Below are 25,370 nucleotides of genomic sequence, written 5' to 3' on the forward strand. Positions count from 1 at the left end.
AGGCTTTCGCTCACATCTACCAGTCAGATGAGGAGTGGTGAGTGAAGGAGTAGCAGATGGGAAGAGGTGTGAATGATACCCCTCACTCTTGGCAGGAGCCTGTAAGTGTGTGACAGGATCAGAGAATGTCACTGTGGTGGTGATACAGTGGTGGCTCTGTGGTGAGGGGAGGGAGCATGTACCCTGTTCTGACAACAACTCAGGAGGAGCTCTCAAAACAGCCATTAAAGTCATTTAATGGGTGATTTCTGTAGGTTTTTGGTTCCAGATAGAGGTCCAAGAGGATTTCGATCAGGCCAGCATGCCCTTGGAGATAGGTGTAATGGATAAAGTTGTGTTGCAAAGTGGGTAGGGCTGGACCTATTAGTATATCTGTAAGTAAACCCAGCAGTACCTGTGATCTAGCTCAATCTTGTTATGTTGAGTGCTGTATGAACATACCAGTAAATAAATAAGGGCTTAGTTTTACCCCAAAGGACCAATAGGAAGAGTGTATGAAGATAGGAAGAAGCATCTGGTGATGGAGGCTACTGGATTTTGTCAGCTTATTTAAGATGTGGCAAACACTTTACAAGATGTCTGTGAATGTTGTGGAAGTTTATTTTATAGAAGAGTTTTAGCTTACTGAAGACCAAAGGAGCTGTTATGAGAAGAAGATCCAAAAGATGTGGTCACAGGTGGGAAACTACAAAACTGGTAGATTTTTCATGTCTACTGTTAACATCTGCAGCCACATATTGGCAACCACAGTATACAAGATTGGTCTGGTTCAGGTCGTCACAAGACAAGGCTCAAGTTAAATGAAGCCTGTCTTGACATGTTAAGAGAACCTCAGGTGGTGAGTGAACAGATGAGAAAGGGGCTTTTCTACTGCTGAGTTCATACTTGAGTTCCTGCCTGAGCAAGCATGAAGAGATCCTGGCCACTTCTCCAAAACTTGCACAAGTTCAACTTACCTTTGACAGACTGGACATTTGATTGAAAAAGTGGGTTGCAGTGTATTGCAACTTAAACTGTGTTATGCTTTATGAATTTAATAGAATTAAAATATGATACTGAGGGGCGTTCTGAGCAATATTTCAATTACTTTATTTTCTGATTAATTTCCTGCATTCCAGGGTTTGTGCTTTTAGTAAACTTTCATTTTAAGATTTTGAAATCTCTGATTACATTGGGCTATTGTCTTTAAACCTGTTGGGAACAATGGTCCAGAGAATTTGGATTTCTGCAAAAGATGTGGTTCAAACAACTTTCTTCCAACCTCTTTATAAAGGAGAAGAATTTGACATGGAGTCTTTTCCATTTCGTAGACCACTGGGCATTCTTCACATTTGTCTTAATTTAAAATGCGAACTGTTACAAAGAAAGCTAAATACATTAGCAGGAAATTGTTTGCTTTTGCAGTGGAGAGGAATGGCTGGAAATGGTCCTTTGAGCAGGTTCTTTGTGGGTTCAGGGTGAAGGCTGTGCTGTACAGCAGGATTAAGATTTATTTTTAAGACTACTGCTTAGCTAAATTCTGTCCCAAAGAGCTTTGCAGCATTAGGCAACAATAAATGTCTGTGAGGTGTGTCATCCAGGGAAAGGAAGAAGAAAGTAATTATTCTCTTTGCTGAGCTTTATGAAGAGTTTGGGGAAATTGTGAGGTGATGAGGGCAAAGACTCCTAGGGTAATTTTTTTTTCTCCTCTAATGCCTTTTGTGTAGTATAGTCTACTGTTCTAATAGAATAATGGGTTCAGAAATGAAAATACTTGCTTGTGGATGTATAAAGAGCCAAAGGATTTCCAAGATCTGAAAAGAGAAAGAAATAATCTATTTTTGTCTCTCTCCTGTCAATAATACTGAACTCAGTCAAAAATAATAAAATGAAAAGGAAAGTCTCTCTGTAGTGTTACTTTCAGATTACCAGGTCCAGCTGGAGAATCCCCTTCAGGTATCCCTTGGTGAGGTCGTTGGCCTCAGAAGACAAACAGTGGGATAAAACTGCAGGGGAGATGTGAAAAGACCTCTTGACCCAAGCACCACAGTTCTGTATTCTTAGAAGCCTCTATTTTTATTTTGTCTATTCATTTAAAATTATGTAAATCCTTCCTCTGTCTGCTGCAGATTAATTATTTCTAAGTTCCTGTTCTGTGAAAGTGGAGAGATTAGATATTTTTCCCGTCCGAGCTGAGCAGCATGTCTTTCGCCAATAATCTGTGGTACTGCATTGTCTTTCTGTGGATTGATTTCTGTTGTCAGCTAAAGAATGGATGGTGTAAAGGTCCTTTGGTCCTAGCTGTCAGTACTGAAGTGAGGTGTTCAAACCTGTACTGAAGTAGGATGTTCAAACCAGTTGAAAATAGGAAGAGGGTCTGAGCATATAGTCAGATATAAACAGTTCTGCACATAGTAATTGCACAATTTCAGATTTCCTCTTTGGAGGAAGTAGGATGTCTGTCTTCCTTTATTAAAAAATAATAATCCAAGAATGCTTTTATGATCAAATACTTTCAGATGCTCAGCATGCCTGCATTGCAGCTTAGCCCAGGGGCTTTGTGGGGAAACAGCAGAGCTGTTGGGTGCACTGCGCATGCCCTAGTGAGGCATGACTAAGATGGAGAGCTGACAATGTCTCACCAACATGGCCAAATGTTAGTGTAGCCTCCTTGAACTGTCAAACTGCAGTGGTTCTTGTTAGCTCTGCCTGACTTGCCTTCCCCATGTTCCTCTGACTGCTCAGCCTGAGGAAGAGAAGACTCAGAGGGAATCTTATTTATGTGTACAAATACCTGAAGGGAGGTATGGTGGTTTAGTTCCACCAGGCAGCTCAGCACCACACAGCCACTTGCTCGCTCTCCCCACGTGGGATAGGGGAGAGAATCAGCAAGGTAAAAGTGTGAGAACTTATGGGTTGAGATAAAGACAGTTTACTAGGTAAAGCAAAAGTCACATGTGCAAGCAAAGCAAAACAAGGAATTCATATGCTGCTTTCCATTGGCAGGCAGGTGTTCAACCAATTCCTATAAAGAAGGGCTCATCAAGGTTTCTTGGGAAGGCAAATGCCATTGCCTTGAATACACCCTCTCCCCATCCTCTTTTACCCCAGCTTTCATTGCTGATCATGAAACCATATGGTATGGAATATTGCTTTGGCCAGCTTGGGCCAACTGTGCTGGCTGTGTCCCCCCCCAAACCTTGTGCATTCCTAGCCTCCTCACTGGCAGGGCAGCACAAGAAATAGAAGAGTCTTTGACTGTGAAAGCACCGCTCAGCAACAACTGAATACATTGTGTTATCAGCACTGTTTTCATTGAAAATACAAAACACAGCATCATACAAGCCTCTATGAAGAAAATTAACTCTATCCCAACCAAAGCCAGGACAGCAGGGTGCCAAGAGGCAGGCTCTTTTCAGTGGTGCCCAGTGCCAAGAGGCAGCGGGCACCAGTGGGAACATAAAAGGTTCCATCTGATTAAGGAGGTATTGGGGAGGCATTGGGGAGGCAAGGACAATCCCCAGACATGGACTGTATATCTCGAAACAAGACACTGGAACTCATGATAAGGAAGCGGCAGACGGACAGAGAAACAAACGTAAGGACTATAAATCTCAAAACTGGACATTGCAATTCATTATAAAGATACAACAAACGGGAGAATTAGCAACAACCAGCTCTTGCAATTAAGAAACATGCCAATTCAGCAGATTCCTGACCAAAGGTGAAAAGTCCACTGTGAGGAAGACTCGGGGTCTTCCTCCCAAAGACCCCTGCCCACGTCCCAAAGACCCCTGCCCACAATTCTTGGGAGGCTCTGCGCAGGCGCAAGGTGCCAAAAGGCTAATTAGCATGAGAAGCGAGGGAAGGCGGGGATAGGTAATGAATATGTATAGGCGCTTGTAGAATATTGATAGATTGATTGTATAAATTCAAGACTGCTTTCCGCTTTAGGTATGCACGATAGGTGGAGAGATCCCCCGTGCATCCAGCGCTGCAATAAAGAATATACCACTTAAAGGAATTTCGGCTTCGATCTTTGAATCAATTTGGCGACCTAGATGGGACAACCTCTCTGCCGGACCGCAGGACCCGCTGGGAAGATCAGGGGACACTTATGTGTGGGTAACAGAACACTGTCACAGGTTGCACAGAGACATTGTGGAGCTTCTTCCATCCTTGGATATATTCAAAACCCATCTAGACATGGTCTTGGGCAAACAGCCCTGTGTGAGCAGGAGGTTGGATCACATGGACCTGAGGTGCTTCAACCAGTCTGCAATTTTGTGTCTGCTTGCTGCTGACAGCAGGGAACACTAGCTTGGATTAGTCTTGCTGAGATTGAGGATATAGTGTATTTGAATACTGCATCCTTTCCCCTGCTTTCAGCCAGCATCCTGGAGCATCCTGTGGAACAAAAAGTGCAGTCTTTATTTTGGAAAAGGTCCCTATACTTCAGCTTGTGGCACAAGTGGAAAAAATACTGGAGGAGGTGGTCAAAGATTCAAAAAGGGGGACACAATATTCTTACAGCAGAGGTGGGAAGCGGGTCCCATAGTTGCAGCAAGGCTGAGGTTACCTGACCTTGTGTTTGTTCAGGTTTGATCTGGAGAAGGGGCATCCTGTTCATATTCTGATGCTTGCTGGGTTCAATCCCATGCACAGGTTTGTGCATCTGGGTAATAAGCAGGACCAGAGAGCTGAGCCAGCTGAAAAATATTTTCTCATTCCTCCCATTGAATTAATCTTCTGAGGGATCAGTTTTCAGGTCTGGTTCAAAACACAGTCTACATAGAGGTTTGTGCCAGCACAAGGCAGAGGGAAGGAACAGTGGAAGTGTGGAGGGTGTATGGCTGTGCTTTCTGGTGGGGTCTGGATTGAAGAAGTGATGTAGCCTTGGAAAATACTGTGAGGCAGATCTGTTAGCATGCAGGGTGTGTGTCCACTCAGGGTGAGTGATGGCGGCAGTCATGCAGCGGATGATGTGATGCAGAAGACTGAGGTGTCTGGCTGAGAGATGCTGCTGCAGAGGTTGCTGCTCTGGCAGATCCTGCTTGCCCCAGCTAGGAGCTGGACAGGGACCTGCATGTCAGATGCAGACTGTGAATCCTAATGCTCTGGAAGAGAGCATGCTCTTTGCTAATATACCTTTCCTGATTCTGCAGGCCCTTTTATTTCAGCTGACCTAATCATTTATTTTTTTTTTGGCCTGGTGGTTGGCAGAGAAGTTTGATCTTGTTTCTTGCTGCTTGTGTCCCTGTGGAGCTCTGAGTGTACACTTCCAAGGCTATGCTAGCTGCTGCTTTGTTGAGCACTGCAGGACTGGAAATGCAAGGAAACCAGGTCCTTAGGAAGCACAGCAAATAGAGCTGTGTGATATGCTGGTGAGTGTAGGGTACAGAAGGCAATACATGTTCCATGTTGGCAAGAAGGCAACATGTTCCATATTGGCAAGAGGAGCTGCAGCAGATGTTTTGGCAGATGTGAACAGTCACTGTGTTGACTAGATACTTCCTGTAAGAGTGTATACATGAACTGTGCGAACATCAGTTCATGTACAGGCTTGCCAGCGCAGAAAGTGTGGATTGGGCAAAGTGATGTTACTGCACTGATCTCCTTATAAGATGCTTTGGAGGTCAGGTTTAGAAGCACGGTGACCTTGACAAGGCTGACAGCTGAGGAGCAATGTGGCTGAACTGCCACAGTGGTGTGTACTGCTGCAGGAGAGCTGAGGGACTGGATCCCACGGAGCCAAGTCCAGGCGCACAAGGCTGTGTCTGTCAGTCACTGCTGCATTTACCAGTACTACGCTTGTGCAGGTCATGACTCTGGACACCACTGCCTTGGGAGAGACTGTAACAGGTGCTTTGGGGTCAATCAAATCTGCTAGTGGCACTTGGTGACTAGGCTGCTGCTAGGACCCGCAGCTCCACACTGCGGGCAGGAGTGAGCACAAGCTGGAAGAAGAGCTTGGCTGCTGTGCAGCCTGGTGAAAGTGCTGGTGATGCGCTTTGTCCACCAAAAATTGTACTTTCATTGTTGTCTTTTATTAACCTGAGCAGTCTGCTGCTCTGGCAGGTGTCCATTGCTCCAAATTCACCCTGCAATAAGTGCCCTAAAGCCTCATCTGGAGTGAGGCTCCACTTGGCTGTTGTGTTTCACAGGAGAGTGCAGTCTTTTTGGGGCTAAGGGTGATTTGCATAAGCCAAAAAATGTGGACTTGCCTGTGAGCAGCAGTGAGTGGGGTGATAGTGCCATCTAAACGAGATTCTGTCTGAACACTGGGAAGCGCTTCTTTACTGTTCAGGTGATGGAGCACTGGATCCAGTTGCCCAGACAGCTTGTGGAGTCTCCCTCATTGGAGATCTTTAAAAGCCACCTGGATGTGATCATGGGCAAACTGCTCTGGGTGGCTCAGATTGAGTATGAATTGGATTGGATGGATCTGGAAGTCCCTTCCAGCCTCAGCCATGCTGTGACTCTGTGGTGACTGAGATTTTATTTCTGCCATGATTGGCTCACAGCACAGAGCAATCAGTGAGCATTGCACTTTGCAGGCAGAAGAGGAGAGGCTGGGGTCTCCCTGTACATGCCACTGCCCGCTGGAGCCCTCTCCCACCTCTGTGCAGTGTGCAGCAGATCATGCAGCCTGGGGATGTGCCAAGGGAAAACATGCCTATCTCTGCTCAGGCTAACAGGCAGTGATTTTGTCAGCCCTTCAGGATGTTCAAGGACAAGGTCCTGGAGGCAGCTGCTCACATAGGTATGTGTAGCCCAATGCAGCTGTGCAGTGTGCTTGTGGGAGGTTTATGCCTTGTTGTGGGACATGGGCTCAATGGGAACCTCAGGCTTGCATAAAGCACCAGTGTAAGCCATAGTGCCCTGCAGGGTGACACATGGCCATGGTTTTCCTCCTCTGAGGTATGAGAAGAGCCTCTGCACACAATTTCTCAAGCTATAAACTTCCCCCTTATGGCAGAATCCAGAGTTCCATGGTGTTCTACTCAGCTGTCAATGATCTGGTTGTTCCATGTTGGCAAGAGGAGCTGCAGCAGATGTTTTAGCAGATGTGAACAGTCACTGTGCTGACTAGGTACTTCCTGTAAGGGCTTCTTCCAGTTGGGTACTCTGCAGTGCTGTTTTTAGTGTCTGAGAAGGGGCAGGCTCCTACCAGAGCCTTTCCTACTGCTAGATTTCAAGGCAGTTACTCTGGGATGCGGATTCTGTAATGTCTGTGATGGGGTGAATTCATGCTGCAGCACCTCCTACACTGGGAGCACAAGAATGGTCTCACTTCCCCATGTGCTGCTTGTTTTCACCAAACCAAGCACTTCTGAGGTCTTGAGCCTTCTGTTAAATGTGGCTGAAATGGCAAATGAGCCCCCAGATTGTCTGGGATGGGACAAACAGGCAGATGCAGTATGATTTCACAAGTCTTATTTCTAGAAGAAGCCCCCCAAGGAGCATAAAGGGAACAAATATCTTACATGGAACTAACCTGCAGAGTGATGTGGGGCTGTGCTCTGGAGAGTTTGGGTCCAAAAAAGGCATGTGCTTAGACATCTCAAGTCCTTCTTTCCCTCTGTTACCCTGCTGCAGGCCCAGCTGGAGTTCCCAGGGCTTCCTTACTCAGGGGCAAAGTGGCCCTCCATTCTCTGGCACACCAGGGCACCTCTGTCTGTCCTCGGCAGAGGGTTTTTCTATATGTTGGAACTTTTCCATTAGTGCTTTTTTGTACCTGCCAGAGGCTCCTTTTTAGGCTGATGCTTTGGGACCAAATCCTGGCTGTGGCTGTCACACCTGTGGTTCTGTCAAATGATCTTTCAACATCCACTTGCAAAGATCTCCAGTGTGGAGGACAGGCAGCTGTCACCTGAAGTGTTCCCAATGAGGTAGTATGACTGCTAGCTGGCATGGAAATCCCCAGAACCACTTGGTGACCATCAACTAAGGGACCAGACTGGGCTTCAGATGAGAGTCTTCTCAACACCTCCAGTGACACCTTTCGACCTTTCCTTAGTTACTTCAGTGACAGCAAGCACACAGAAAAGAACATCCTTGACAACCGTCCAGGTGTGGCAGTTTTACCCAGCCGGGCAGCTGAGCTCCACCACAACCATTCTCTCACTCCCCCTCCTTAAAGGAAAAGAAGGAGAAAATGCAATGGAAAGGGCTCAAGGGCTGAGATAAGAATAGGGAGATCACTCAACAATTGTCACAGGCAAAACAGACTCAACATAGGGAGATTAATGTAACTTATTACGTATTTCTAACAAGCTAGAGCAGTGAGAAACTAAAACAAAACAAAACAAAATTACAAAACAAACAAACAAACAAACAAAAACCAACACAAAAACACCCTCCCCTCCATCCACCTTCTTATACATCCTCCTCCCTAAGCGGCACAGGGGAATGGGGGCTGTGGTCAGTCCCTAATGCTTCAACTTTGCTGCTCCTTCACAGTGACTCTTCCCTTGCTCCAACATGGGATCCCTCCCATGGGATGCTGTCCTTTCCAAACTGATCTTGTGTGGTCTTCCCACAGTCAGCAGCTCTTCAATAACTGCTCCAATATGGGTCTGTACCATGGGGTCCCTCTGTCAGGAGCAAACTGCTTCAGCACGAGTCCCCCATGGGCAGCAGCTCCCCTCAGACCCCCTGCTCCTGTGTGGGCTCCTCTCCACAGGCTGCAGCTCCAGCCTGGGTCCTGCTTCTGCAGGGGCTCTCCATGGATCACATCCTCCTCCAGGCCACATCCACCTGCTCCACTGTGGGCTCCTGGACAGCCATGCAGCACTCTGGAGAGAAAAGATTTCTGTTGCTTTTCTTGTTGAGGGTCATCATATGGAAGTAGGAGGGGCTTCAAGGCATCATGTCTGGGGCTTGGGGAGATCTGCACAAAACTCTCTTGAAGACAGCAGGTATATGTTCCTCTCCACATGTCAGTGTGCTGTTCCAGCATTGTCATTGTATTGAGGGTGTCCTGTGGTGCTTCAGAGGAAGAAGCTCTGCGATACCCCTAAAATGAAGTACCTGCCATATCTAACCAGTTGTCTTTGCTCCACCTGACTTCATTTGCTTGTGAGGAAACCACCATGGCTGGTTAATCCCTCTGAAGACAGGATTTAAGGACTCTTGCCCATGACAGCCAGCATGACTGCTCCATGTGCTCCCCCTTGCACCACGGATCACTCCCTGGGATAAATGGTGCTTCTGACTCCATGTGCCTCCGGTTGCAACAGTGTGGAGCATCCCCTGGGAGCTGGCAGTGGTAGAGGGGAGGGCAGGGACTTCTTGTGGCCCTCCTTGCTTGTGTCCCTCCCCAGTCCCTGCTGTTGGGTGGGACGGAGGCCAAGACAGGAGCACTGTGGAGGGCTAAGCATGTTTCTGTCCTGAGAGCATCATCCTGCTCTGGAGCATACTGGAGTCAATAGGATGGCGTTTATGTTTCTGGCCATGGCTGCCCAGCCTCTCTTGTCATCAGCTGTGTCTCTCCAGTCACAGCTGTCTCCCTCTTACGTACAACACATATTTTTGGTTGTCTTATCCTCATCAGGTGACCTAAATGACTCCTGGGAGCTCTTATACTGGCGCTTGCTGAAGTCTGCAGGGCATCCTCACCCCATGTCACAGCAGCATTTGTATCAGTGGAGAAACACAGTGGTGTCCATTGCACAAGTGAGGAGGTCACCCTGCTCATGCAGGTGGATAGTTGGAGCCCTTGGTGAGGGGTGCTGCACAGCTGCCCTCGACCTTTGTCCTGGCAGTGATGAGACAGGGCTGGCACCAGCTGGACAAGGAGCCTGAGCCACTGGAGATTTTGGAAGATTTGGCCTGTAGTCAGAGACAGAAATAGCAATAGAAATAGACCTCAGTCTGGGGGTGCACAAACTCTTCCAGCTTCATGCAAGTACTGCAAAGCCCTGGTGCAGGAATCTGTCTCCATTAATAAGTTCAGAGTCTAACAATGGTGTTCATATGAGATAGACATGTCCACACGTGGCATGTCTGGAATTTGAGTGGCCTTTGCTCTGAGCAGCTCTCAGCACTGGCCACAAGTGAGCACCTGGTCCCCGGGGTGCTGTCCGGGGCAGGAGCCTACTCTGTAAACCACAGCCCCACCACGGGCTGGGGCGGAAATTCTTGACCAGGAGGGGGCACCCTCACTGTGCTTCGCGAAAGAGGTGGGGTATGGGAGAACCGTAAGCTGGGTATGCGCGCTGCCGATGCTGGACGGTGGCTGTGCTCGGGGCCAACGACGGGCGCGGGCCCGGCTGGAGGGCTGCCGCCCAGGGAAGGGCCGCGGCACCTGCGAGGAGCCTGGCGGGGGCTGCCGGCGGCGTTAGGCCTTCCCTGGGGGGCGCGGCGCAAGGGGGGGCAGTGCACGGCGCGAGGGGCGGGGCCGCGCCGCGCGGGTTCACGCCGGTGCCGCGGGGGCTGAGCCGAGCCGAAGGCCTCTGGGGGGAGGGCGGCCCGGCGGGTCCCAGCAGGAGCAGGTGAGTCCGCGCCGTGCACCCCACCGCTCCCCGAGCCTCGGCCGGCGCCTGCTGCCGGGAAGCTCCTGGTGCCTCAGAGCGGGCCTCTGGGGCACGGGGCAGCTCAGCCTGCGGCAGCCCCGCTCTCCGCAGCTACTGAAGCACCCCCTGACTTTCTCTTTGCTAGCGAGAGTTTAAGGGAGCGGGAACGGTGGGAGCAGAGCACGGCAGCCCCGCCGGTGCATCACCGGGCAGCTGCCTCCAGCAGCCCTTGAAAAAGCTGTGAGGGTACGCTTTTGTCAATTAAGCCCAGATGGGTTCAAGGGAAGGAGGCTGACCTGGTTTTAGTCACAAGATCCTGACTTAATCCTACAGGCCTGAGTGGTGAGGCTGAGTTGGACAGGGGATGGGGGAGAGCCGTGTAGGAGGGTAGTAGTGAGGAGGAGCAGCCTAGGGAGATGAGCAGTTCAGAGGGTCCTCAAGCCTGAGCTGATCCTGAGCTGAGGATGGGGCAAAGCTGGGTGATCTTCCAGCTGCTGCTGCTGCTCCTGGGACCTGCTTGTTGGTCTGCAGAGAACAGTGTCTCTAACGGTGTCTATGGTTTTAATTTAGAGAAGGACTGTGAGCATTTTGGAAGACTGCAGTAAAGAAGTAGATACTGAGAGGGGAAGAAAACAGTTTGTGCTTGTGCATGAATCTTTTGGGCTGCTTCTCCTTTCCACCTCTCCTCATGTCCAAACAAGTAATTTGCTTCTGATGTTGCTTGAACAATTCTGGCTCAAAGTGGTTTGCTGAAGGAGAACTGTTTTCAGCCCGGTCTGTGCTTTGCAGAAAAGGTCCTGCTTCCCCTGCCCTTTCCTTTCCACATGCCCAGGGCCTCATTCTTCCATTTCTCTGACAAGTTCAGCAATTCCAGTGTAGAAACAGTACTGAAGAGAGAGCACACTCTGGGCCTGGAGGATCCTGCCTCAGCTTCAATCCCAAATGCATCTTGTTTTTCTTAAGAAAAGAGTAACTCTATAGGGGAAACTGAACTGGAGGCTATGTAAAACCTGCATGCAAAGTGTAGGTAAAAGTGTGGGATAAACAAATGATAAAAAGGTAGCACTGAGTGTTGTGAATGGATTGCAGTTATCTTGCAAGGTCAGTCACAGCATAGCACAAACCTGCAAGGGGCTAAACAAATGACAGCTGGAGCTGAAGTGAACAAAGCAGATGTACCTGCATGTGGATGATTATAAATCACAAGGTAAGCGTTACAGTGTACTGTCCCCAGACCAAAAAAAAAAAAAAAAAAAAAAAGGTAAAATCAAGCTGGACCTGAGCAGTGAGGCTGAGAGATGCACTGGGATATCAGTTAATCACAAAATGGACCTTCCAGTATCAAAAAGATCAGGCAATAATGAGAACCCTGACAGGGTCCTGCAGTTCACTCATCCCACATCCCTTCACTGTGTTTGGCTGGAGCTGGGGCTCAGTCACTGAGGGCACCCAAATTGTATTTCCTTGTCCATTTTCCATCATGTCTTACTCTGCTGAGGTGCTCTTGCAGGATCTTTGCTACCTGTGCCAGACATGGAGGTTGTGTATGGTGATGAGGTACAGCTGTGTTTCCAGTGACTCTGCGTCACTGGCTTGCCAGGCAATGTCCTCTTTGTTCCATAAATCCCTCAGCAGGCCCCACTGCTGATGCTTGCTGTTGATATGTTGTTACTATTTTCTCTTTAAGTTAATAACCCCCTGATCTTATGGTGTGATGCAATCTGTACTTTGTGCCATTTCAGAGGGTCCCAAAGCAATGTGTAAGCTCATTGTGTTCAGCAGCTGGAGGTCCTCTCACAATCAAAGCACCTTTCAACACCAGTTGGCAAAGCTTTCAGGAGCATGCTCAGTCTTGTTAGATTGTACCCCAATGCATCTGTGCCTGGGAATTGACATGGGAGTTACCTGGAGGTCATGGTGTGTAAATAGGGAAGCCCCTGTGAGACAAGGGTAAGAGGCAGAAGCTGTGATTTTTTTTTTTTTTTTTTTTTATTTTGTCACCTCCCTGCTTTTTTCTGTATGTAGAAACTTGCTGCTTGTGTGTCTTTTGAGCACTGAAGCTGTTTTTCATCTGGAAGGCTGGGAGCCTTATTCAGCTGGAGTTTAACACATCAGGGCTTCTGGGCCTTTAAAGAAAACACTTCTGGGTCATTTCTATCATTTAGGTCTTGCATATTCCATCTTCTCTAAAGGTAGATTTTGTAATGAAAACTTCATGTAAAGCAGTAGATTGTTTTTCTGGAAAGTAAGCCTACGGGGTTTTGGCTTAGAGCAAAGTCTCTGAAGCCACTTTCAACTTTGAGCATTGATAGCAACTGCTTTGGCATCTGTCCCACCTGATATTTACTGAGTGATTAAGGCCAGAGATGTAAACCTGTGGCTACCAAGTCTGAAATGTCACTGCAGCCATTTAACAAGTGGTTGGCCAGTGCTGTTTTCCTCCCCTGTCCTCAGTGACATTAACAGCACAGGCAATTCTGACCTGTCTTGCTTTAATGTGATGAGTGGTTGAGTTTAGAAAAAGTTCTTGTAATGTGAGTCAATTCCTTACAGCTCTAAGTTTGTTGAAGGTGCTAGAATTACAATAGGTGTAAATGGCCCATGATGTCCAGGGAGAGTTATGCTGCATGAGCCATGTCTTCACAAGTCTCCTCCTTGACAGGTCAATTTCTGTTGAGGTTTCTCTTTGCTGAGGTAAGAGCTGCTGCTCTCTTTGCTTGGGGTAAAAGCAGGCACCAGTAGTAGCCACTAGTGAGGTCATCTCAGGGCATAGGCTGGCTAGGGGGCTGGAGAGGCAGCTGCATTCCGGTGCACAAAGCCACAGTGGTCACAAGTCTGATGTTTTGGGAGTCTGTGCCCCACAAACCTAGTATCTCGAGGCTGGTCTAGGGAGGATGGAGTGATGTTAGGGGTGTGTGTGAAGAGACTACAGTGGGCAATACTGATGAGGCACAGTGAGCCATGATACCAAGCTATGCAGCTTCTGCCCAAAGTATACTCTGGTGCTAAAGTTTATGTAGTTTCAAAAGGTTTATTAGGCAGATTCAAAGAAGAAAAAAACATGCATTAAGAGCTATTCAATACAAAACATCATCAGTTATTCAGTAGGTCCCCTGTTGAAAAAAAACACTGGAGTTTGAAAAGGCTTTCTCAGAAGGTAGCAAGCCTCCTGCAATGCTCTGCACTTTCTGCATTCTAGATGCGACTGAGCATCCTCAGGTAAGGATGTAAATTCATCATGTCCATTAGATGCAATTCAGTCTGACCTGGCCCAGGTGTTCCCTTGCAGATTGCTCAGAAATAGAGAAAAGGCATCTGGCTTTGAGGAAGAGCACTTGTGTGAATCTATCTGCAGGAACTGCTCTTCTTTGCTCAATTGAGCCACAGGAAGTAAGACCTTGGAAGGCAAAGGAGCAGAGCCTTTTCTGTAAGCCTGGGGGCAAGTGGAGTCCTTCTCACCCCCTTGAGGCTCAAGCTTGACATCCTACCTTAACAGGGCTCATCATGTGGCAAGTTACTTAACTTGCTTTTAAATGTTTTAGTCTTAGTTTTTCCATCTCTTAGCAATAACAAAGTCTTCCTTCTTTATGGTACTGGACTAGTAATGCTTATGAACTGTATGGAGCTGGTATTGCTCTAGGGATTCAGTCTGCTTTGTTACATTGGTAAGAAAATGTCTTAGGTACAAATCTATTTCTCTTTCTGGGTTTCTGTGGTCCTTTGGTAGCTGCTGAGTGATAACTTATTCCTTGGTGACTTTCTGCATTCAGTGTCCCTCGCATTAGTTGGCTGTGAAGTTGTGTGGGGAGCTGTTGGAAACAGCTTGCTTGCCTTTAGAAACTTATGATGTATTGTAGTGCAAATACTGCTTGTTTGTATAGCATTACATGGAGAAATGGATTTAAGTGGAGTAAATGATTGATTTGCCTAGTAGGGGTAGCCTGCCTTTCTGAGTATAGGAGATCTGGTCAGGTTATCAGCCAGCTATGGGAAAGTTAAACCTCCCATAAGTCATTGGGTTTTTAATAAGCCCCTGGTGGATTATGTTATATATGGAGTGGTAATTCATGTTGAGAAAATGGTTGATATTAATAAAGAAGGGGGAGGTTTGGGAATATGGCCATGGGGGTTGGAAAGCCCCGTGGTTGAAATAACATTAGACTCTTAACGACGAGGCCATCAGGAATATAAAAGAGTTTAGAGGGAACAAAGAAGGGTGATTCAGGAGACCCCATGCAGTCTCCGGTTTCTTGTTCCCCAGCTGGTTCTCTTGTTCTCCAGCCCTTAAGGCATGGATGTTTCTGGGTGTTTGCTGTTGTTGTTACATTCAAAGTTGTTTGACCAATGAAAAGTTGTTTTGAAAAGAACTGCAGTGGAGAGAAGGGTATAAGAGGGGAGCCTGCCCTCAAGATAAAAAAAGGCAACACGATGAAGTTACATCAATAAAGAAGCAGGAAAAAGAAGTGAAGAGGAACAGGCTGGGAGAATGGAGACCAGGGCGGGAGCAGGCACATTGAAGATAGGTTTGGCCAGACTCAGCAAACTGCTCAGAGAAGCTCACACAGAAAGTCTCTGGAAATAGGTGCACTGGAGCTGGAGAGAAGCTCGAGCTGAGAGAAGCGGACCTGTGCACACAACTGCGTCTCACTGGTAAGCAGTTGCGCATTATGGAGAATCACATGTCCTTAGGAACAAAGACTGTCCTGGTAACCTTACAGCTTATTCTCCTTATTAACAATTGGACAGTTTATGAGCCTGAAATATGGGACCAAACTGAGGTCAAGGTGTGGGACTCTGCAACTAAAAATGGCAAGGTTGCAGTGGGATTGCTCGGCACCTGAGAGCAGTCTCTGAGGCCTTGAAGAGCCATGTGGAGCCACAATCACAAACATGTGGCTTGCCAGATAGTGAGGGAGCTGCGGGCTCCTTTACTGATCCAACTGCTAGGCCATGGGCCCCTCTGCTGCTACAGCCATCGAAGGCCTTTGCTGTTACGCCCCCTGTTGACCTGAACGTGCCTTTTGACCCAGGCCTCATTGGCCTTGAAAAGGAGATGGATATGCTTTTCTTCGATCTGGGAAGAACGGGATACATAAGGCCTGAAGACCGAGTTGCTTGACAACTTAAAGCGAGACATATTGTTCAAAGGGAATGGAAAATGGAGACTTGTTAGTAATCAAGAAAAGGAATCGAAAATGGAGACTGTTAAGTCATGGAACTTAAAGGGTTGTTTGTTACCTTTCCTGATTTTACACATGTATAGGCGTACTCGAGTTTAGTATGTAAAGCAATGTTCTGTATATTTAGAATGTTTGATGTTCGTGTGTGCATGTTGGTGGAGCGTAGACTCCCCATACACCCAGCACTGTTTACTTGCCTTTTGTACCTTTTATAGCTTTTATAGCTTTTATGCCTTTTATAAGTATTTGTTTTATAAATATTACAAAATTCAGATTGATTTGAGACCTCATTTATAACAATTAGGTATGACAAGGAGCAGCAAGAGGAAATCTCAGAGAGGAGGAAAAGGGGAGAGTAGCCCTGTCTGCTCGAAGCAAGCTCAGTTCATACTACTGATGCTGGCAGTGGTGGCCCCCAGTCTTGTGTCCCCATGGCAGCACCGCTGAAACAGGAGCCAGATGTGCTTGTGCAGCCTCAGAGTTTGAGAACTCTGCAGCTGACAGACATGAATCCTTCATTGGCCCTGCATAAGCAGCTGGCTGTCCCCCACCTAGGCTCATTGTCTCAGGGCACATCTGGTGCTGTAAGGGAGCTTTTGGGAAGCCCAACTCGGCTTCCCAGAGTGATTGGGATGGAGCTTCAGAGGTGCAAGGAGGAGCTGGATATGTCCTGTGCCACATCAGCACTCCATGGCAGTGTGTATGTGTGTGTGGGAGGTGTCAGGGTGGGTCCTGGAACAAGTTGGACGGATACGTGGGATGCCTCAGGGGTGTTGATGTGTGCCAAAGAGTCAGGCTGACAATTTCCACCCTGACATAGGAGGATGTGAGCACTCTTATTCCTCTCTCGCAAGACTTGACCTGAAGGTTGCTGACTGGGACCATCTCCCCAGCTCTGCACAGCCAAGCTACAGGGGTCTGGGCGAGGGATGAGCACAGAGCAGGGATGCAGTGCTTGAAAGTGCTGTGGAGATGCTGGACTTCTGGGAAAGCACTCATCTGTGGCACAGAGCTGGATCTGGTTACCTTCATCTCAGACTAGAGGCTTTTAAATTATCTCATACAGCCTTCAGCAGGTAGATTGTAGTTTTAGACCCTGTGTAGAGATAAGAGAGACTCCATGCCCTCTGGTACTCTCTTGCTGGCCTCCTGCATTTAGGACCTTTGTTAGCTTTGTTTAGATTATGAAGTGAACTAATCTATTTGTGTTTCCAATTAAAAAACAAAACAAAACAAAAAAAACAAACACTGCCATTGCCTAAAACCTGGAGTCTCAGTCACATTTCTTTGCTGTAATACAGTCTTGAAGACTGAATGTTGCTGGCCTGTCAGTGTGGCCAGGATAGCATAGATGCGTGGCTGGCTACTCTGCTGATGAGTACCTGTGAAGTTTTGGGTGGCAGAGACTAAGAAGTGGGCTAACTGAAATGAGCCTTCTTTAATGCTGATATATTTAAGAGGATTAATTACCTCCAACTTTGTGTAGTTTGAAAATGGAAGGTTTGTTTCTGTGTTTCAGTTGCATCCTGCAATGAAATCAGGTCTAAAAGTTACATTTTTCCAGCATTGATAAACCTTTAAAGCACCGCACTCTCTTCAAAGCCTGCTGAAATGATTTTTCTCTATTGTTGCAAGAAGACTAAGAAGCAGAAAAACCTTTTTCTTCCCCTTATCTATGAAAGACTGAGACAATTTGCTTCAAATTCTCTGTCTTTCAATATTTTCTTTTAAGCTGTCTGGAGAGATCAGTTGTTTAGCCCTAGTGTTTGGGTGAGCCAGCTGCTCAGAAAAATACCATATGAAATGCTGTAAATGGATTTCAGCTTTATCTGCTGGATATTTACTACAGTCCTGCTTGGGTGGGAGAGTGAAAATTGTGCAAGAGGAAAAAAGTGCCGGGGCTTCTTAGCTTACAAGGGGCAGAATTTTTCCCAGGATGACCCCTCTGATGTAGCAGGGTCCCACAACAGGTGTACCAGCAGGTCTGTGTCCCCTGCTGGACTCAAGTCTGTTGCCAAGATGCCTCCTGCTTGGGGACCCACCACTGTCTCCTTCCTATTGCACTGCCCTGCTCAACATGGGGATGGTTTGGTCTGAGGTGGCACATCTGCAAAGGTTCTGGAGTGAATTCAGCAGTTGTGGTGGTTTTACTCACATGGGCAGCCGAGTTTCTCTGCTCTCTCACTCCCCCTGCCCAAAGGAGAAGAAGGAGAAAATACAATGGATAGGGCTCAGGGGTTGAAATAAGGATGGGGAGATCACTCAACAATTATTGTCACAGGCAAAACAGACTCAGCATAGGAGATTAGAAAAAAATATTACCTATTACTAACAAGCTAGAGCTAAGAAACAAAGGAAAAAAAAAAACAAAAACAAAACACCTTCCCTCCACCCACCCTCTTCCACCTCCTCCCCCTGAGCGATGCTGGGGAATGGGGGCTGTGGTCAGTCTATAGCACTTCATTTCTCCCACTCCTTCATGGTCACTCTCTTCCTCTGCTCCAATGTGGGGTCCTTCCCACAGGATGCTGTCCTTCTGGAACTGATTCTGTGTTGACTTTCCACAGCTCTACAAGAACTGCTCCAATATGGGTCCATACCACAGGGTCCATCCATCAGGAGCAAACTGCTCCAGCATGGGTCTGCCATGGGTGGCAGCTCCCCCCATGTCACCTGTTCCTGCTTGGGCTCCTCTCCATGGTCAACAGGTCCAGCCCAGAGTCTGCTCCAGTGGGGGTTCTCCACAAGCCACAGCCTCCTTCAGGTCAGATCCACCTGCTCCTCCATAGGCTGCACTGTGGAAATCTACTCTGCTGTGGTAATACTATGGGTTGCAGGGGGACAGCCTGCTCCTTTGTGGGCCTCTCCACAGGTCATAGGGGAACTTAGCTCCGGTGCCTGGAGCACCTCAGACACCTGATGATTGGTATCTGCTCATCCAGAGGTTTCAAAGACCTTAAAATCTTAAGACCTTAAATTCAGTTTATCATGGTCAGTGTTTTTCTAGGAATGGCCTCAGAAGAGCAGGGTTTTGTGGTCCATCCAGGCTGTCCCCATCCCACATGGCAGCCAGCATCAGAGTTGGACCCATTGGACCCTTTTTCCATCACCTGCTTCTAGTTTGTAGGAACAGCAGTCAACAGGAAATGGGTCCCCATTAGCTGTCTGCTCCACTCAGCTCATTCCTTATCTCTAAGGTACAAAGGTACTGTTGGAGTATGGTTCGTAGGTTCACTGGGCCCTCTCCAAAATGGTGCCTTGAGTAATTCTGTGACTGAGCCATTTGCTAATGGTTTTCCACATGTAAAATCAAGTTATTCCCCACCTGGTTCCTAGAGTGCAGAAACAGATGGTGAAGAGCTTGTACAACTGCAGCTGTTTATTGAACATATACCTGGCACAAACAGTATTTTATTACTGCTGTAGTGAGTTTCTGGAGCACCCACACCTTGGCACATGGCTGTCTCTAGCATTGGTACAATCTTGCAGACAGCAGGTAGCAAATGCTTGGGGAAAACACGCAAAGTGTGCAGTAGAGGACCTGTGGGGCAGGAAATGATGTCTTCTCCATGACAACAGACAACAGTAATTCTCCTTGATGGGAGGTTTACCTTACATACCAGAATGTTGATCAAGACCAGTAAGGTGCTGTTACTGCTATTTGGCATTTGATGAAAGATGGATACAGAGGCTCATTCAACATGTGGGGAGCCAATGATACTGCATGGAAGTAATAAAGGCTCAAGCCTTTATTCCAGTTTAGAACTCTGGCCATCTGCACCAAGAACAATCCTTGAGCTAAAAATAATCTCTTGGCTTTTAAGAGCCACACTGAGTGGTTAAGATTTGCTTGTGGATACCCCAGAGATAAGGGGTCTAGCTTTCACCAGCTGTAGAGCATGTTTGGGTTTGTAAAGAGCCCTTTGTGTGTTGACAATACAGTCCCCACATCCTTTCCAGGCCCTTCCACGGCCTCCAGCCCTCATCTCTGCCTGTGAAAGGAGGCAAGTTACTGTAATTGCTCTTATCCATGCTTGGAAGCAGATGCAGCCTCTGAAACATTTTAGCAGTAAGGTCACAGTATCTTTTTTCCATGCTAATGCATTTTTCTTGATGAAGAGGGTGGGTTGGGGATGTTCTAGCTAGCTCAAATGCTTGACGGTTCCCACATGCTGAGCTTTCTTTAAACACCCACATGCCCTGCTTTGTTTTTCAATTTGTATAGTGTCAATTAGATATTAGGGGAAAATGTTTTATATATGCTGGTAATATAAGTGCCTTTTAACATCAGTTGGGAATCTTATACCATGAGTCTTCAGAACTAAAATAAAATTCATGGCAAATGCATAAAGAATGTAGCAAAGGGAGCAGAAATAGATGGTAACTGTGTGGGATTAAGCTTGTGATTGTTGAGTTATACTTTTTTTCCCCTCTCTTCTGCACCTTTCTTTTTCAAACAGTACGCCTTGTCAATCATCATCCATTTTGAAAGGTGAGCTAATTTAAAGCCTTTGTTGCTGGCTGTCCTGTAGCATGTCTTTTCCTTTGCTCTTGTCTTATTTTTCTTCCTTCAAAATACCCACAGATTTTCCATCAGGTGGGCAATGGTTTGGTATTTTGTGTGCATGGGAAGTGTAACTGGAGAGACCTCCATACAGGAGCCTTTGCAAGTAGTTTAGTAAAACTAACCAGAAATTTGGTGCAAAAAAGCCAAGTTCTCACTGGGATAATGAGGTGCCTGAATCCTTAACCTTGCTGGAAGCCAAACTGTATCTTAGCTGCCTAAATATCTTTTTGTATTTTAGCCTGATGAGTCTTTATCAGTTTTGTGATAAACATGTCAAGTTGGTTCAGTATGTGTAGACGTGCAGGAGCTGGAGTTCAGTGCTCCTTGGAGGAGAGGATCATCCTGTCTTCTCCTCTGTACGCTTTGTCTTTGCAGGGAGGGAAGCAAGTAGGTTGATGGTGGAACCACTCCCTTTCTGCTTATCTTCAAAAATGTTGTTTGCTAAAGTTTAAAGTTAAGGAGTATAATTATCTTCATTAAAAATGAAGAAATCCTTGAGAAATCCTTCTTTTTAAGGCCGGAATAGCTTAAGAGCTTGTCTCGTTTATAGTATCAGACGTAGCCTTTCATCTGGAAATGTGCTTTTTGGTTAGGTTGCTTTCTGAACAACTTGTATCTTGTTTTGAAGTTGTTAGAGATCAAGACTGTATCCAGATCAGGATTTCTAACACTTAGTTCCTCCATAAGTATCACATGTCTAGAAAAGGGATTTGAATCCTGGGGTTTACATTTTTGCAGCAGGTCTTGGGCCTGGTTGGATGCTTGGGGCAGGATGGAGCTGGCTGTGCATGGTGTCTCAGAGGGCCAGGCTGCTGGGTCCTGAACCCGCTAGAGGTGGGTGGCTCAGGAGCCTAAGTGCTCTGTTGCCGCACTGCAGGCATAAACCCCATGTGACTGTCTGGTCCTCCTGGGCCTTTTCCAGGCTGTAGCCTGCTGTAGTGGTTGGGCCTGAGCAGCACCTTTGGCCCCATGGTTGCCTTTGCAGGGTGTGTGTCTGGGGATGGTTGATGCCTCTCTGCTGGCCATGGCAGCTGCTGCAGCCTCTATGAACTGGTGCCATGTTAGCATTCACAGGCAGTGCTGAGCCTTACAAGGGAGCTGGGACTTTCACCACAGCATGAAGATCACAGAATTATAGGGTTTGGAAAGGACCTCAAGAGATCATTGGGTCCAGCCCCCCTGCCAAAGCAGGTTCCCTAGGGCAGCCTGCCCAGGTAGGCATCCAGACGGGCCTTGAATATCTCCAGGGAAGGAGACTCCACAACCTCCCTGGGCAGCCTGTTCCAGTGCTCCGTCACCCTCACCGTGAAGTTCTTTTGCATGTTGGTGTGGAACTTCCTGTGATCCATTTTTTGCCCATTGCCCCTTGTCCTGTCCCCACAGACCACTAAAAAGAGGTTGGCCAAATCCTTCAGTCTCCTACACTTAAGATATTTGTAAACATTAATAAGATCCCCTCTCAGTCTTCTTTTCTCAAGGCTGAGCAGACCTAGGTCTCTCAGCCTTTCCTCATAGGGAAGATGTTCCAGCCCCCCTATTACCTTTGTGGCCCTCTGCTGGACTCTTTCCAGGAGGTCCCTGTATTTTTTTCTGTCTTTTTTGTACCGGGGAGCCCAGAACTGGACACAGTACTCCAGGTGAGGCCTGACCAGGGCAGAGTAGAGGGGGAGGATTTTCTCCCTTGACCTGCTGGCCACGCTCCCTTTAATGCATGCCAGGATCCCCTTGGCCTTCTTGGCCATGAGGGCACACTGCTGGCTCATGGTCAACCTGTCATCCACCAGGATCCCCAGCTCCTTCTCCTCAGAGCTCCTCTCCAGCAGGTCATCTCCCCAGCCCCTACTGATCCATGCGGTTGTTCCTTCCCAGGTGCAGGACTCTACACTTGCTCTTGGTAAACTTCATTTGGTTTCTTCCTGCCCAGCTCTTCAGGCTGTCCAGGTCTTGCTGAATGGCAGCACAGCCTTCTGGTGTGTCAGCTACTCCTCCCAGCTTTGTATCATCGGCGTACTTGCTGAGAGTGGACATTATTCCCTCATCAAGGTCGTCAATGAAGATGTTGAACAAGACCAGACCCAGCACCAACTCCTGGGGAACACCGCTTCGCACAGGTCTCCAGCTGGACTCTGCGCCACCAATCATCACCCTCTGAGCTCAGCCAGTCAGCCAGTTCTCAACCCACCTTACTGTCCACTCCTCTATCCCACACTTCTGCAGCTTTGCTAGCAGGATGTCATGGGAGACAGTATCAAAAGCCTTGCTAAAGTCAAGGTAGATGACGTCCACTGCTCTCCCCCCACCTACTCAGCTGGTGATGCCATCATAGAAGGCAACAAGGTTGGTCGAGGATGATTTCCCCTTGGTGAATCCATGCTGACTACTCCTCATAACCTTCCTTCTCTTACAGTTGCTTGGAGATGGCATCCAGAACAAGCTGTTCCAACACCTTTCCAGGGACAGAGGTGAGACTGACTGGCCTAAATCACTTCTATAAACCCACTCAGGGTTTACAGGTTAATTAGCTATGAGATTTTCTAAATAAAACGAACAAAAAAGAAAATGTCTCACCTTTTTAGATTTTACTACTTATATACCTTGTTTGTCCAAATACTTCAGAAACAGTTTTTTGATCTTTAACATATGCGGTACTTCCTTCCTTCAGTTTCTCTTCACTGCTTTATTGTGATTTCTTATGTCTTTCCAGTTCCTGTAGGTGGGAAAACTCCAAAAGAAGACTCAGGTTTGCTTTTCAGAATGGCGGCTAATTTCAAGTGAATCTGTCAAGGAGCAAGTTCTCTTCACTGACATTTTTATATAGCCTTCAAGACTTTCCTGTCTGCCTGTGAGTAACATGCCTGGCTGCGGTAGGCATGGCGTCAGTGTGTCTCACAGTCCTGCAGAGCTGGAAGGTGCCACACACAGATGAAGCTCCCCACCTGCTGTGGGCACAGCTGAAGGCATGGGGATATGCATCTTTTTCTCCAGAAGGTGGTAGAAGTGGCACCATGTTTTCCATCTCTCTCCCCTCTTCCTGCAGGCAGGACAGCTTTGAAGGGGACAAGCATCTCCTTTGAAGCTGTAGGGGAGCCTGGCACAACAGGGCCAGGGCAGCTGGTAGCAATGTGTGCAGGTTTGGTGGCTTCTCCAAGCCTGCTCTCCTCACATAGACTGAATTACAGCAGGGAAAATCTGGGAGCTCCAGGAATATGAGTAGCTGCCCATGTGTTTTGTTCACTCAGACAGAAGTGCAGCTTTGGATGCTTCAAACCTCGTGGGTGATATGAGGATGTGCTCTGCCTGTGGGTGCAGGCATTTCTTCTGAGACAGACCTTAGTGCTCTGCATCTCTCTCCCACCCTCTGCCCCTCCTTCCCTGGCTCCTAGGAAGTCTTGAAATAAATCTTTGCATTTTGAAAGGCTGTTTTCTTCCCCGGCCTACATGTCAACACTAATCTGGGGACAAAAAGCCACATTTATAAAAAGAAAATAAAGTCTTGGCTCCCACTCACTAACATAATACAAGGGCCCATTCCCAGCATTTTGAGGATGTTGTGGGGATTGTTGTGGACAAAGGGGCAATTGATGAACTAGGTCATGGCAGGAAGAGATGGTATGTGGGAAAAGCACTGAACAGAGAGGCCTCTGAAAAGAAAGCCATTCCCCATGGAAGAGACAGTCCCCCAGGAGCTTGCTTGACTTGTTTGTGCCTGTGCTGGATCACCCTGCAGGCAGGAAGGATTCTAAGAAGGTGAGGGGAGAGAGGCACCTGTACATGTCCTGCTGTATGGAGGAAAATCTCTAATTTCCATTTCTTTACTAGAGTGGAAGGAGAGGCTTTTGGAGCCTGCTGGTTAAGTGTTTGTGTCTCCAGGGGCTAGAGCAGCAGCTGGGGGTGTGGTACTCACCACAGCTCTGTTAGTGAGTGACTGGTGCTCCTTTGTGAATCTGTGGCTTGCTGCATTAACTCTTTCTCTATCCATACAGCAAGAGAGAGCAAACCTTTGTCATGAGTTTGAGTGCACCCTCAGGGTGCATCCTTGAGACTGGAAGGTCTCCTGCTGTTCAGAGCAACCCTTTGCCATTCCTTCTCCATGTTTCTTTGGTAGCATGAGGTCATCAGGACCCATCCAGCTTGGCAATGTCCACTTATGTCCTGGCCAATTCTGCAGAATGTAAAGGAACTCCTCTGTTTCTTGCTGTCTGAGTGTAAAACACTGCTCACTTGTCCCGTACCTGAAGCATATCCTGTGTCCGCCCTTCAGCTTGGTGGCTCTGTGTGCTGAGCACAACCTTGAGTGAAAAATAGCACCTTGCTGTATCCTTCTACCACCTTATGCTGGTGCCTTGCCTTGCTGCAGCCATGCCCCCAGCACTGCCAAAGCTATGCTGTTTTGCATACCGGAGAGAGATCTGGGTTAATTGTTCCCGTGGAAAGGTAATGCCTTGAATGACAGCCAGAGTATGGTGTCTTTTAGCAATGGTGAGTCTGATTGACTTGTGAAGTTGGTTCTTTCCCTTGTTTCAGAATGATCCCCTTCCCTTGCACTGGTGTGCAGCGTGCTGCCTGGGTGCTGGCAGTGCGGGAGGAGTCTGTCAGGGCTGCCTGTCAGAAGCAGTGACTGTCCCAAGACAAAAACCTCCAGGCAGGTCCCTGCAACATCATCCCATCATATGAGGTTCCTGGCTTGTCTGCCATTGAGTCAAAGTGGGCGTAAAGCAGGGTGCTCTAACTTCTTTTACACTAAATGCCTGATCTCAGCAGTCTCCATGCCCACTGGTTGGTGGAGATGAGACCTTTCCTGCTCATGGGGAGCTCTGGGGCCCTGGTCCTACAGGTGTTTGCTATGAAATGAAGTAGGAGCCCATGTGTTGTCTTGATTTTGGTGGGACTAGATTCTTGCAGTCTGTGTGGGACTGTCCAGTGTCAGCAGCTTTCAGGTTTGGCTGATTTCAGAACTTTGTGCTGCTGTTCCCCTGCTGTGCAGCTCCCTGAGTCTCAGCCCAGAGCTTGCCTGCTGTTTGTACTAGGGATTTCTGCCCTGCTCAGTACCATCTACATGCCCACACTCAGCTCTTCCTGAGTTCCTGTCCCAGCTTAGCTCTGACACCATGTCTGTCTGTCCCCACT

General features: G+C 47.6%; 1 protein-coding gene and 1 long non-coding RNA gene across 4 annotated transcripts in view; one reads left to right on the plus strand and one right to left on the minus strand.

The window, feature by feature from the left end:
* LOC311421990 overlaps nucleotides 1–15,959 on the minus strand; it is a 130,929-nt gene extending 114,970 nt beyond the window's left edge. Inside the window, exon 1 of the long non-coding RNA XR_014685122.1 lies at nucleotides 15,334–15,959. This is a non-coding gene — a long non-coding RNA (uncharacterized lncRNA). The remainder of the gene's footprint in view (nucleotides 1–15,333) is intronic.
* Nucleotides 10,412–25,370, plus strand: part of LOC311421985 (dual specificity testis-specific protein kinase 2-like) — an 86,759-nt gene continuing 71,800 nt past the window's right edge. For 2 of the 3 annotated variants that reach the window (XM_084494575.1, XM_084494576.1), the window contains exons 1-2: nucleotides 18,131–18,440; nucleotides 20,137–20,168. In XM_084494575.1, the coding sequence (XP_084350701.1) occupies nucleotides 18,265–18,440; nucleotides 20,137–20,168 (208 nt within the window). In that variant the 5' untranslated portion in view covers nucleotides 18,131–18,264. Of the gene's footprint in view, nucleotides 10,476–18,130; nucleotides 18,441–20,136; nucleotides 20,169–22,112; nucleotides 22,581–22,650; nucleotides 22,706–22,947; nucleotides 22,984–25,370 lie in introns of those variants that run through there. The other variant, XM_084494574.1, reaches the window with a different exon arrangement.

This window comes from Aythya ferina (assembly GCF_964211825.1).
Source record: "Aythya ferina genome assembly, chromosome: 20".
Lineage (NCBI taxonomy): Eukaryota > Metazoa > Chordata > Aves > Anseriformes > Anatidae > Aythya > Aythya ferina.